General features: G+C 46.4%; 1 protein-coding gene and 1 long non-coding RNA gene across 2 annotated transcripts; one reads left to right on the top strand and one right to left on the bottom strand.

Moving 5' to 3' along the window:
- Positions 1 to 2,086: 2,086 nt before the first annotated feature.
- On the bottom strand, positions 2,087 to 5,619 carry LOC135806104 (uncharacterized). The gene is made up of 2 exons (XR_010551203.1): positions 4,366 to 5,619; positions 2,087 to 3,610 (listed from the first exon to the last, which is right to left on the bottom strand). It is a non-coding gene; the product is annotated as an uncharacterized LOC135806104 (long non-coding RNA).
- Positions 5,620 to 6,397: 778 nt separating this feature from the next.
- LOC135806103 (UTP--glucose-1-phosphate uridylyltransferase-like) lies at positions 6,398 to 14,202 on the top strand. The gene is made up of 12 exons (XM_065320248.1): positions 6,398 to 6,843; positions 7,126 to 7,230; positions 7,869 to 8,060; positions 8,860 to 9,190; positions 9,545 to 9,633; positions 9,932 to 10,000; positions 10,632 to 10,663; positions 11,075 to 11,171; positions 11,457 to 11,535; positions 11,700 to 11,866; positions 12,674 to 12,778; positions 13,415 to 14,202. The coding sequence occupies exons 1-12, from the start codon at positions 6,739 to 6,741 to the stop codon at positions 13,520 to 13,522; spliced, it is 1,479 nt and encodes a 492-aa protein (XP_065176320.1). The 5' UTR covers positions 6,398 to 6,738; the 3' UTR covers positions 13,523 to 14,202.
- The last annotated feature ends 125 nt before the right edge of the window (positions 14,203 to 14,327 follow it).

Genomic DNA, 14,327 nt, shown 5'->3' with positions numbered 1-14,327 from the left:
ATTTTTGCCGACTACCCGCCAAAAAAATCTTTTCGTTTCACGTGTCACTGACACGTCCGCGGACCGCGAGCGCGTACGACTCGTACTCGCGCTACCTTTCACGTCAAGCAATCTGTTCACGCCACATGGCTGGATAGCGCGTACATGGAAACATGATTGAAGACTTGCAAAATCAATTTTTTTCCAAGTCCAGGCGCTAGGCCTAGGCAGTACTAATGCCTAATCAATGCCCAGGCAGCTGACTTTATTTTCGGAGAAACACTACTCATTGTAGTAAAAAGTAACAATGAATAGCGACATCATCTAGGAAGGATCGCTACCCTAACGCGAAGGAAAGGCCTTGCGCGGCTGCTCTACGAAGTGTTGAAGAAAGACTCATCAAAGTTAGTTGGTGGACGAACAACTCGCTGGCGCCGGAAAACTTGGCCCCCAACGATGGTGTTTGGTGAATCATCAAGCATAATGTCTTGTAGCAGTGTTCACCGAGGAAGGAGAACGCTCTAGACTAGTCGCTGCTGTTGTCCGTTTCATCCACGTTGGGCGTTAGCTGCACCGCGCCTATTGTGTTTTAGTATTCCATGGACACACATTAGCATTCAGAGCGATTGTGGAGCCACAATTTACTTCACACAGCGTTGTATTGTCCACGAGCGCAAACTTAATTATCAGATGTTACCATGGTTACTCTTCATCCTACACGTAGACTTGGAGTATACACGGCCTTGTCACGACAGCGACAGCTCTACAGATCATGCAGAGTGTTCAAGTGAGAAACATTAATTTCTATTGTTGGTGGACGAATAAATGGCTGGTTCCGAAAAAACGCGGCCTGCACCGATGGTGTTTGGTGGATCATCAAACAGGGTGACCAGCAGTGTTCACCGAGGAAGGAGAATGCACTCGCCACCACTCCGATTCATCCAAGTGGGCGTTAGCTGCGCCGCGCCTATTGTGTTTTAGTATTCCATGGACGCACACTAGCGTTCTCAGCGATTGTGGAGCCACAACATATCTTCATGCGGCGTTGCACTGTCCAAGAGCAGAAACGTCAGCAGTGACCCATCATCATACATGTAGATTTGGAGTATACACACCATGCGCCAATGGGCCTCGGCACAACAGCGGCAGCTCTACGGAGTGTTCAAGTGAGAAACATTTGTTTCGACTTTTGGTGGACGAACAAATCGTCGGTGCCGAAAAACGTGGCCTGCGCCGATGGTGTTTGAACCATCGAGGGCTCCGGAAGCAGCAGCTGAGCCAGATCAGCCAGTCTTGCCAATTCTCAGTTGCCGGACTCCGTGCTGCAGCTAGCGGCACTGGCACCAGCCGGAAATATTTTTCCGCCGATACCCGTTACTTCCAGTTCTGTCAAGGGCATAACTGGAATCCATTGCCAGGTGATGACTTTTTACTTTATGTGTTATTTTGCTGCCGAGTTGTTCAGAACTTTTCAGCCCCGATCTGTTCATGTCCACATGTCGGCCATCCACAAACTTAATGTGGAAGTTGGCTTTACCTACCCGTCAGGCCCAATAACTCTCCTCGCAAGGTTCCTGTCGGGCATCAACAGGTCATCATCGACACAGCGTCATCGCCTGCTGATAACCACTCAACTTCTCAGGGAGATTAGCCGGCATGTTGCCTTTCCACGGATGTGGCACCCTCATGACAAGGCCATGCTAAGGGCAAACTGACTGCTTTATTTTAGCTTTACATTACCGCAGTCAGTCCAGCACAATACGCCAATCGTATTTCACTATTACTCGCGTGTCATAATTGGGGATATGGGCTGCTCCGCCCTATATCCCTGATATGCTAACTAGATGAAAAGTGTGTTCTGAGCCTGTATCGCGTATAATAGGCTCATCGTAAAACAAATAATAAAAGTCTTAAAAATCAGGGTTCACGTGACACTCGGGTTCCAGCCAAGTTTTCCGCATCCGCAGGAACGCTACCCCCCCCCCCCCCCCCCCCCCCTCTTGAATCATAGCATAGTGAACTGTGCAATGAACAGATTATGGAACTCCCTGCAGATTTACCAGGGTCATTTCTGGTGACTGGTCTTGGGGCACCGTGGAAGCTGTGACTGGTTGCAAAGTTTTGTTTTGTGACTGATCATGGGGCATTTGTGACTACTTCGAAGCACAGCTCTGATTGATCACAGAGTCTTACTGTTGTGAAAATTTATATCGATTGAGAAGTCAAGCAGCCACGGGGCGCTGGCCTTGCAGCTGTGAGTATGCATACGGTACATATTCACATGACTCTATTGTATGCTGGACACTGCTGGTCCATTGTTGCAGTGTGTATGTGAACTGCAGAACCTATTCCGTGATGAAACACCTACTCTTAAAAGACTGAATGTTTGAGCTAATAGTCTTTTACTTCACTCTCATGCTGCTCATATAATTATACCATATGCCAGAAGACCCTATGTTCTCACCAATAGCCACTGCTAGCTGTTTTGTCATCTTGCTGTGCCAAATGATGCTGTATAGACGCGCCAAGCAGAAATGGACTGCTTATGAGCGTGAACAGGCTGGATGGGGTGACTGATGGACTGTCGGAGTTGGCGAACCACAGAAATCGTGTCGCATCTCTGTATGCTGGGTTGGCACTGATTTGTAAAATGGCCTTCTCAGTATCGCAGGTCATGACGATTGGTGGCAGGCAAAATCGTAGAACAATGATGAATTGCCTAATGGCTAGGTCGTTGTTAGTAAGATTGCCTGAATCCTAGATGTCAACACAGTCTAGGTCCCACAGATCTGGGATGGTGCAGGAGTCGGAAGTTGCATCAGTTAGAGAAACGATAGCTGGCATGGCTGCTCATCGGCGTAGCTGAGTGCTTGGAGTGACGTGGTCGGCCAGTCACCACAAAACTGACTGTGGTAGGCAGAAACTGTAGTCCTGGCGGAAGTCCTCTCGTGCTCCCCGTCAAGACTCCCAGAGGAAATCTGCACCGATCAAGACGACTGACTATCTTACGGTCAATGGCGATACTGGTTGATGCTGCACTAGCTGCTGTTGCGCTAGATGCTGGTACCTCGTCAGCTACAGGCTGGTCAGCTACTATGTTGGTACTGCTGTCAGATTTCTGTTGAGATTCAGGGCAGATCGCGACATGATGTTGACTCTGATTGGTGACCCATGCGAGAACACACATTACACTTGCGGGTGGCCTTGCACTGAGTTGACCGGTGCCCTGTGCGCAAACACACAAAGCAACGCTTCTGTTCAATCAGTTATTCTTTCCGCTGTGCTACTGTTGTGTATTTCGCGCAGCTCTTGTCCAGGTGAGATCCGCCGCAGAATGCACACCCTGTCATACTGCTGGCATTCCAGTTAACATCAGACCGCTTCCTTCTGGTGAACTTGCACGCGCCTGTCACCAGTGCACCTGCAGAATAGTGAGTGACATCTTCTGCTGTAGTACCGCCTGTGTTTGTGCGGCGCAGAAAGGCGTCTTGCATGATAACATAACGCTTCAGTGCTGTTCTGAAGTCATTCAGTTTCCATTGTGTCCCTGCATCTGAAAAGCCTCGCGATTCGTCCAGTTGAATCAGCGTTCGGCATGATCCGTATCTTGGTCACAGCACCGTGTGATGATCTGGTGACATCAGACGGATATAATACACAAGAGACAATTGTGATATTTCTACGTTGTGTTTACTTCAGATACATAATCTAAATAAAAGGGGGGTTGTCAACCGACAATCGCTCTATTTAGTTGCTTTTCACTCTTTAGATAAAAATTCTTTTATTTATTATGTCGAAAAATTATGCGGTTGTCAGTTGACAACCACCCTTTAATTTACACTGCAGTTGCGTGATGTCCACCACTTTCTGTACATAATCTAAGAGTACTAAAACAGCCACTGACTTCCAACTACCAAGGGAAAGCAAGCCCAAGCGCAGGAGAACCGTGCGCGCGCGCGGGTACGTGACATATAATATCGTAGTAGAGCTGGCAGGCAAGGCATGATCAGGGGTTCAGGCCCTGCCTGTAAACGCTCTGATTGGCTCAAACCCTGGCAACAATCACGTGACATGTCTGAAAGTACAAGTAGTTGCGATTTATGCTGAAGTTCAAACTGACGGAACACGTGCAGCGCTGCACCATGAACCGTGTGGAAACAAAAAGAAGTAGAGGAGACACGGGATAACAGACATGAACTCAGGGTCAAACTGATAACTGTGAAACGTGAATGCATGCAGTATATGGAGACAAAACAAAGTCGCAGAATTCAGTACGTAACAAGTACTACACACTAACCTCGTACATGAGAATGTCGCGACACCATTTGAATTAGCTCTTACGCCCCACTTATGTTTCAGTCAGTAAGAGTACACATGCGTACTTACGTTGACTCTATTTTATCTGACTTGTCCAACACCATCGTTGTGAGCCTTCGGCACTTGGGAATACACAGGACAGATAAGATAGCAGCAAGAGCATCTCCCCGCTCTGTGAACACAGCTCAGACGCCATGCTTCATGATTGTGTGCCCATGGAATACAAGGACACAATAGGCTTGGTGCAGCTAACGAAATGGATGAACGGTCGACGGCCTGAGTGTTCTCCTTCCTCGATCAACACTGACAGTCACCACATACCATGCTTGATGTTTCAAGCACCATCGGCGCAGGCCACGTTTTTCGGCACCGACGATTTGTTCGTCCACCAAAAGTCGAAACAAATGTTTCTCACTTGAACACTCCGTAGAGCTGCCGCTGTTGTGCCGAGGCCCATTGGCGCATGGTGTGTATACTCCAAATCTACATGTATGATGATGGGTCACTGCTGACGTTTCTGCTCTTGGACAGTGCAACGCCGCATGAAGATATGTTGTGGCTCCACAATCGCTGAGAACGCTAGTGTGCGTCCATGGAATACTAAAACACAATAGGCGCGGCGCAGCTAACGCCCACTTGGATGAATCGGAGTGGTGGCGAGTGCATTCTCCTTCCTCGGTGAACACTGCTGGTCACCCTGTTTGATGATCCACCAAACACCATCGGTGCAGGCCGCGTTTTTTCGGAACCAGCCATTTATTCGTCCACCAACAATAGAAATTAATGTTTCTCACTTGAACACTCTGCATGATCTGTAGAGCTGTCGCTGTCGTGACAAGGCCGTGTATACTCCAAGTCTACATGTAGGATGAAGAGTAACCATGGTAACAGTTACTGCTGATAATTAAGTTTGCGCTCGTGGACAATACAACGCTGTGTGAAGTAAATTGTGGCTCCACAATCGCTCTGAATGCTAATGTGTGTCCATGGAATACTAAAACACAATAGGCGCGGTGCAGCTAACGCCCAACGTGGATGAAACGGACAACAGCAGCGACTAGTCTAGAGCGTTCTCCTTCCTCGGTGAACACTGCTACAAGACATTATGCTTGATGATTCACCAAACACCATCGTTGGGGGCCAAGTTTTCCGGCGCCAGCGAGTTGTTCGTCCACCAACTAACTTTGATGAGTCTTTCTTCAACACTTCGTAGAGCAGCCGCGCAAGGCCTTTCCTTCGCGTTAGGGTAGCGATCCTTCCTAGATGATGTCGCTATTCATTGTTACTTTTTACTACAATGAGTAGTGTTTCTCCGAAAATAAAGTCAGCTGCCTGGGCATTGATTAGGCATTAGTACCATGAGTACTGCCTAGGCCTAGGCGCCTAGCGCCTGGACTTGGAAAAAAATTGATTTTGCAAGTCTTCAATCATGTTTCCATGTACGCGCTATCCAGCCATGTGGCGTGAACAGATTGCTTGACGTGAAAGGTAGCGCGAGTACGAGTCGTACGCGCTCGCGGTCCGCGGACGTGTCAGTGACACGTGAAACGAAAAGATTTTTTTGGCGGGTAGTCGGCAAAAATTAAGTGACGGTCCCTTTAGTCCTTCGCATATAATAGCCGCACGCGCATATGCACGCCATGCGCCAGACGCCTGGCGCAGCGGCGCGAGCGCGGGCGTGAACGAAACTACAGTCTAGTCCAGGGAGTCGTAAAAATTTTACATGCGTCAGTCGACTGCATGCACCTGCCCAGCTACTTGTAGCTACATGCATGCATGATGTAGCTACCAGTACTGGCAGTAGGCCAGCCCAAGACGAAGTGTGAGAAAGTGACCTTTGCCTTTGGTCCCAGTTTGGAGTTTGGTCCTTTTTTGCAGTGTTTGGTATGTGTCAGATGATTATCAATAGATAGACCGCGCGCTAGACGGCAAGTGTATGTCTTGGGAAAGACTCGTAAACGCCAGTGCGCAGTACGAGTATGTTCAGCTACACACAGCTGTAGTTGGATGGCGAGCTAGATACGCTAGCTCTCGATCCTTGCACGTGCCATGTGCGCAAGACCTCTTGAGTCTTGTCATTCAGGCCACATCAGCACAACCTCATCGTGACAATTGCATTTTTCTCTTTGACTTTGCGTTTATTGTCATTGAGTAAAACCCAGGAAGTTGCATTCCAATTTTGGAGGACTTGATCTGTCAGGATCACTACAAAGAACATAGGAAACGTCAAGTTTCTGTTATGCAGTACCGTACATGTATCAAGTTCTTCGTCGTGGAGTAGCATAAAGTCCGTCGAAGCACCAATTCAATCACTTGAGAACGTTTTCAACCGTGGAGAGTTTTCAATCTTTAGTGCGAGATTCCTTCCGGAGTCGGATACTCGTTTGGATATTTCTGCTCACTGTCTGCACGTCGCTTTTTGCTGGAGACGTCCTGCTGAAAATGGCGAATCTCAATGGAAGAGCAGACGCGAAGGAGGACGCGATAAAGGATATGGAGAGGGAAATTGCTGAGATAAAGCAAAAGTGTCCCGCTGAGCAAAAGAAGGTGAGGTCATAATCAGTGCTGAAGGAGACGTCTCTGCATAGGCATTCAGATAACCTCCATTGTCTGACCTGAACGCTTCCTATCACTACCACTATCGAACCTTGCTCCTATGATCGAGCAGCCTGTAGTTTCATCAAAATTATGTTTGTTAATTTTTGAAATTGTGAAGTCTACTTGTAATTATTATTTGGGTCAATTACATGATTGTACTAAGAAAATCGTTGGTGTGAAATGCATGCACACTGTGTTGTGTGCGCTTCCTGTCACGTGTCTGCTCGATAGGAGATGGAAACGCAGCTTGAAGGTTTCCAGCGGTTATTCAAGCGCTTCTTGTCCGAGAGCGGCCCATCGGTACACTGGGAGGACGTGAAGCCAGCTGGTGAAAAGGTACGCGCACGTGCGTTCATTTGTGTACGGTGCGGGTTTTGTTCTTTATGCGCCATGTCCTGAGTCTGATATTCCCTGACTTGCTGTTAGTATTGCTGATGAGTACATGTAAGTGCCACAGGTGTGCAGGGGACAGGCTTTAAAGAATAGTAATAGGTGACTACAGGGAGGCTGCCCATGATTTTGAACCCTCACATATCCTGTGCTGATGTATGATGTTTACACCATACGCTATGCATACTTTGGGCCACTGCTGTACCATCCAATGCTAGTCCATGCAGCACATACGTGTAGTTGCCGAAATGGGTGGTTAATAAGCCAGTCAGTTTCTATCGTGTGGATACAATGTGTCCTGCTGTGGCTGTTAGCGTAAGGGTGTTCTAACTCCATCTAGACCTGTTGACCTTGAAGGAGCTGAGTTGTGTAGCACCTTTGACCACATACTGCCTGTAGAACTGGTGTTGTATGGCTGAGTTACGTATATACATGCCATGCACAAACTTCTTTGCGTGCCTTTATCGGTATTGTAACCTGGTTAGTTGAGTAAAATGCGAATGACTGTGCATCTCTGTGTTGATTGTCTTACATTCACTACTGGTCATGTGCCTATTCTTATGCTTCCCATGTGTTTATTACAGATGCAATCCTACAGCGACCTGCCTGACATTGATCCAGAGAACATTGACGTGATACGCAAATACCTGGAGAAACTAGTCGTTCTCAAGCTGAACGGAGGTCTGGGCACCAGCATGGGCTGCAAAGGTCCGAAGAGTCTCATAGCTGTCCGCGGAGAGCACACTTTCCTTGATCTTACCGTCCAGCAGATTGAGGTACTACTCATTGCTACCCTGCTACTCACGCATTTCTGTTCGTTTTGATGCCCCTTTCTCTGTTCTTTCAGATGGGTTTTGCTTCTTTTAGTTGTGTAAAACTAGGGAAAAGGATAGAGCATGTGTATACTAGTAGGAAAGCAATGGTGACCGCAGCCCGATATTGATTGTCGTGCGTTGTACTGCTTACTGCTGATGTTGCGACTGTGGTGGTAACTGTAGATGAAGGTGGCTGCTCCTAATGGTGGAGCTCGTGCTTCCTGCTGACTGACTCACACTTGCCTGCCTTCTGGAGCACAGGAGATGGATACGAGACCCCCCACTCGGCAATCCTGCAAGAAAGCACCACTCGTTGCTCGATAGCCGTGTTTCGGGAATTCACCCTTCATCAGTTGAGGTTGAGTAGGCTAATGAAACTTTTCCTCCGAGAGCACTGTATTGTGTAGTGCTGTCTGAGCCAAACATCACTAGGGATACCAACTTACAGCGACGCTTCATTTCCAGCGCGACAAACATCTTGTGAGCACCAGCCAGCAGCGAGAGTCAGGTTCGCGCATGGAGTTGTGAATACAGACGCTGAGAGCACTACATAATACAGTGCTCCTAGAGCAAAAAATCATTACCCTGCTCAAGCTCAACAACTGATGAGGGGTGATTCCCCCAAATGCTGTGCATTGAGCAGGAAGAGGTGCGTTCTTGCAGGTTTTCCAAGTGGAACTCACGGTATCTCCAACGTTAGGAGCAGTCACCTTCTTTGTAATTCTCATCTCTTGTTTTTTTTTTTGTTGGTTTGTGCTAGGCACTGAATAAGAAGTATAACGTCAGCGTACCTCTCGTGCTCATGAACTCATTCAACACGCATGTGGACACTCAGAAGATTCTGTGGAAGTACCATGGGACGGGCGTGCCGATCTTCACATTCCAGCAGAGCTGCTATCCCCGTATCAATCGCGAATCGTTGATGCCCATGGACACGAATCTAGATAGCAAGGAAGCATGGTACCCGCCCGGTCACGGTGATTTCTATGAGGCCTTCTACAACTCCAGCTACCTAACAAAGTTCATTGAACAGGGAAAGGAGTTTGTGTTCGTTTCCAACATTGACAACTTGGGCGCCAATGTTGATATCAGTATCCTTCTCGTCCATATCAGATGCACTTTCTGCCATTTATCTTGGAACTTCCTCATTGGAAGATGTGCGTGTGTGTGTGTGTGGGGGGGGGGGGGGGGGGTAACTGTGGGGGGTAACTGTACAGTGCATCTAGCTAATATCGTTGGCGTTTGATTTTGGTGAAAATAGAGCTATTATACTCTTTGCTTTGATAAACCGTATGCATGGCCACCAACTCTATAGCCAACGTACACTGTAATCCCCATATGCATAATCAATGCAACTATTTTCCTTCTGGATTAGGACACCATAAACATTGTCCCCAATGCCTGCTGCAGGCTTGAGAGTGCTTTTACCTTGACTCGTCCTTCAGACATCCTCAGCTTTTTGCTCAGCCAGCCAGCAGAAAAACGTTGCGAGTTTGTAACGGAAGTAACGGACAAGACGCGTGCCGACATCAAGGTGTGTGTTCGTTTCTAGCGCAGCTGTAATGCACAATTGCTGCTTGATTTTGTTGATCACTTCCATTTCTTCAATCAAGGCCGAGTTTTCTGTGTGAACTGGCACCGCCGACAGTTATCTCCATTGACGATGTCTGTCGCTACGCTTCTCATCCTCTAAATATATCACAATGTGTGTGCGTGTGTGTGAGTAAGAGAGAGAGAGAGAGAGAGAAATTTGGCAGTTAACTACTATGTTGTGTCAGTACAAGTAGTCTTGCCTTATTGATTCTTCTGTTCTGTCACATGCTTGCATTTAGGGTGGCACGCTGATCGACTACCAAGGCAAGCTACGTCTGCTTGAGATTGCGCAAGTGCCAAAAGATCATGTATGTAGTAGGTATTGCATTGTGTAGTTTTTTACACTCGTTCAAGATACTCATCGCCCACGTGCATCCAGTAAATTTGTGCGACCATTACTGTAAAAACGGAAAATGTATCCAGTGAATAGTTTCATCCAACTCCAGTCTGAACACTCTTAGGATATAAATGACGAACTTCATTCCCGATGAATATTTCTGCTTGTACAGTATGTTACGGTTTATTTCTTATGGACGCAGACATAATTACATATGGGGTATGCTTCTTCCTTTTACAGTGTCCTTTCCTTTTGTTTGTCGTCTGATCAAGACTAAAATTGCCTTCTCCTTCATTCAAACTAATTTCTTTGAATTAGAACAAACTCTATACGCTCAGTACATGGCACAGTGAACATGGAGGGAGGCATACAATTCGCATGCTGTTACGCTTTCTTCTCCTTAGAGTATGGTCAACTGTTGCCGCAGTGTTGGAGTCTAGATCCTAATTTTTTTTTTGTGCGCTTAGTTGGCCTTTCAGAATTGCGCTTAAAGTGGTGATATCTTGCAGGGCTTGCCGTTGCAGGAAACTGCGGGTTTGCCATCTTCAAGGGTCAGGGTGTACAGCTGTTTCTTCTTGTATTTCTTGCACTGTCTTTCTCAGATTGATGAGTTTACATCTATTTCCAAGTTCAAGTAAGTTTGGATTGTTATTTGTAAACAGTCGACATCTCTTGCTTTCAACTGTATGACTATTTCAAATTATTTGTATTTAACATGTACTGGCTTTCCCCTGTTGCATAGCATTGCTTGTATTGCCGGCCATTGTTGAAATGATCTATAACGTGTGCATGGTATTATCACACTGGTATAGCTCTGGTCTGCTTGAGCTTGGTGCCTTGTGAAACAACCACACCAGTGCAGGAGATTTGTAATAGCCAATATCGCTCCGCTTCCATGCATAGTTGCACTGTTGTATTGTACATTGGCTTTGAAGTTTGAATGCTGCTGGTTATTTCATGAATTTTATCCTTGGCGACCCGTTAGCATACTGGATTCACATTCACATGGAAATTTTCCTTTTCTCTGTTTCTCTTTGTGTTGCAGGATTTTCAATACGAATAACATGTGGATCAATCTAGCAGCCATCAAGAGACTCACAGAGGCGAAAGCATGGAATATGGAAATCATCCGCAATGAGAAGGTATGAAGGTGTTTTAGTATCTCAGGTGTTCTTCTTGTCAAGACAGCCATCGTATACAGCCATGCTATGTATTCTCTACCAGCTGTGTTGCACGACTTTTGACCAGTACCTCGTTGCTTTCGCCGACCATCCCGGATTCACTGCTGTTATGCAGACCACTGCTGTGCATCTGTTTTATTTTCTCCTTCTGTACAATGTCTTTCCTATGTCACCATTCACTCGTGTTGCTATGATTCATGTGCTATATCGGGTGTATTTCAAATCTCTTTCCCCATCCTTGTCCAGACAACTGACAGCGGCACGCGCGTTATTCAGCTCGAGACAGCTGCTGGTGCGGCCATCAAGCATTTCGATGGTGCCACGGGTAAGTGCATGTACATGTAGCCACAGTTGTGCAGTACAGCCTGTATCATCTCTGTTTTCCCTCTGTGCTTTCTGCACACATTGGTATGTACTTGCAAGTGCATATGATCCTGGCATCTAAGTGCATTTCAAAGAAATGTTCGCACATGTCCTTGTTGTGTTCAGGTATCAATGTGCCACGCCGCCGCTTTCTGCCAGTGAAGCTGACTAGTGATCTGCTGCTGGTAATGAGCAACCTCTACACCATACATCAAGGAACGTTGTCACTGAGTGAAAAGCGCCAGTTCCCTGGTGTGCCACTCATCAAGCTGGGTCAGGATAAATTCAAGAAGGTATGTTGTTGCACTTGCATGATCTATGTATGTGCTCACACATACTGTAAAGTGGGAAACGTTCGCTACTGAGGGATTTCCACGACCATCACACATTCGCGAAAATATAACACCGCAACCTGCTATGTACATTGACTGGGGACAACACACAATCCAACTGAAGAGATGAAATCGCAAAAGTTTCTTATCGTGAATGAGCGCAGTTTTTGAAAAGCAAAATATGGGCGCCGCGAAAGTTTCCCGTTTCACAGTATGTAGGGCAGTGTCACACACTTCATTTCCTTGCTTGCGCATGATGACCTTTATGCTGTGTAATGGATAACGTTGGGTTTGCTGGGTTGGTGGTGTGATATAGCAATACTTCTGACGATTATGGTGGCTGAGCTGCACTAAGTTTTCATTCAACCTCGTCTGCATTTCTATTCGCAAACTGTATCGAAACGTAGTCAACAAGCTATCCTGAGTTTACTTTGAAGGTACTTGCATAGCGTCATAACAGTGTCCTGTGGTGCAATGTGTCAGCATCACAACGTCTCGTTAGAGTCGTTACAGATCGAACCTTTGTGGCTTTTTCTTCTCCCGCAAGAGTGTTGTTATAACCAATCCCCACTGCATACGATATTGGAACAGAAGATAGCGACATTGGTGAGTGCAAGGATATTCACTATGTGTGTGTGCGCGTGCGTGTGTGTGTGTGCCGTGCATGTGTGTGTGTGTGCGTGCGCACGCACGCGTGCTTGTGTGTGTGTGTGTGTGTGTGTGTGTGCGCGCGCATGTGTGTGTGTGTGTGTGTTGTTTTGATAACAGGTCAAGGATTTCCTGCAACGATTCGCAACTATTCCAGATCTGCTCGAGTTGGACCATCTCACTGTGTCCGGGGATGTGTCGTTTGGCAAAGGTGTCACGTTGAAGGTGGGTTATCTACTAGGGTACAGGGCTGTTCATGCGTACATACAGGTATTCGCAAGACTGATTTTGACTGGACTTTGTGCTAAGCTTGACATTTAACGTTACTGGGACTGCAGGAATCGACCATGACTGCACCCGGTAGTATTAGTGTGATTGTCAAAATAAAACTACAGGGGTTAAATAAAAATTCACGGCTCGCTTGAGACTCAGTTAGACTGAGTTTTCAGCATGCAGGAACGCCACCACCCTGCAAAGATCTAAGGCACACTTCTAAGTTAAGAAGGCGTGTTTTGAAGTTCACTGTACATTGTCCTGGTTAATTCAGTTTTCGTGAGCAGGCTGTGTTGGCCCGTTGGCTCATACTTGCATGACTTTAACACTTAACAGGTTGTCCAACATAGTAAATTTATGACTATCCTGAGTGTTTCGACTGCTTTTCCGACTGAAACTCAAACGCGAAATTCGTGATACTGAACCTCCGTAATTAGAAACGTTTCCTTGGCGAATTAGGGTTCGAATTATCTGGATTCCACCTGTATATTGTAGTCAATCACCAGCCAATGCTGCATCGGCCACAGTTGACTTGATCTGTCAAGCAAAGAGTCTCTTTTCTTGCTGCTGTGTTGATTGTTGTTGAAGGGCACGGTCATTATCATTGCGCACCACGGCGAGAGAATTGACATTGCCGCTGGTTCTATTCTGGAGAACAAGATAGTGTCGGGCAATCTACGTATTGTGGACCATTAGCTTTTTCAAGTAGTCATTACCCCTGCCCCGTGCCACCTCTGTGTTATGAACAGAAACCTAGGCTTCTCCTTTTTCTTTTCTTTTGCTGGCCTGAGATTTACGTTTGTGGGTGTCTGCTAACATGCTGAATCATTGCTTCACCATGGATATTTCTATTTTATTATACGCTATCTTCTGCTGCTGCTGCTGCTGTTGCTGACCCCTGCTGTCCCCCCATTTGACTAAGCCTCTTCCAGTGCTGCTGAGCTTTACTTGCCTTCTGCCATTGCCCATTGTGATGTGGTAGCCATCTCGCCTTCATTGACAGTATTTCATTTCTGTTTGGTTTTTTGTACAGCTTTCTTAGTTTTTTTTTTTTCGACCGATTACTATAATTTATGTCTGTTTGCTTTCCACTGAAAGGCATTAGATGTATTGTCACCGCTGGGTGTACTTGATGACTAGCTCTGCTTTCACCCTTTTCAGTGTTTTTTTTTTTATTTCATGCCAGAATAATATACTACTATGTACCAATCAATATCATAAACACCACATATCTACGTTATCATTTTGCCTTTTTCCCATTGTATTCATTGTCTTCTACTGAGTCTATTTCACCGTCAGAATCCACTCCGCGGCCAGCGCACGGTCGTTTTTTCTACAATCCTTGCGGTTGTATCCAGATGATTGTTAACTTACAACCGGTGGCTGTGTGGATGCATGCGCGTGCAATCGTGCAATACTTTACACAAAATTACTAAGAGTCCAGCAAACTCGTAGCAAGCTCTGTTCATTTCGGAGGGTGGAGAGTACGAAATTAATGATG

Source organism: Sycon ciliatum, chromosome 1, assembly GCF_964019385.1.
Source record: "Sycon ciliatum chromosome 1, ocSycCili1.1, whole genome shotgun sequence".
Lineage (NCBI taxonomy): Eukaryota > Metazoa > Porifera > Calcarea > Leucosolenida > Sycettidae > Sycon > Sycon ciliatum.
Note: the sequence above shows the minus strand (reverse complement) of the source record. Positions and strands in the feature narration are given on the sequence as shown.

Excerpts from the sequence above, each read along its gene's own strand:
- LOC135806103 (XM_065320248.1), top strand. The coding sequence starts at position 6,739 with ATGGCGAATCTCAATGGAAGAGCAGACGCGAAGGAGGACGCGATAAAG. Across the intron at positions 6,844-7,125 it reads GTCCCGCTGAGCAAAAGAAG|GAGATGGAAACGCAGCTTGA; the intron begins GTGAGGTCATAA and ends TCTGCTCGATAG. Across the intron at positions 11,172-11,456 it reads AAATCATCCGCAATGAGAAG|ACAACTGACAGCGGCACGCG; the intron begins GTATGAAGGTGT and ends ATCCTTGTCCAG.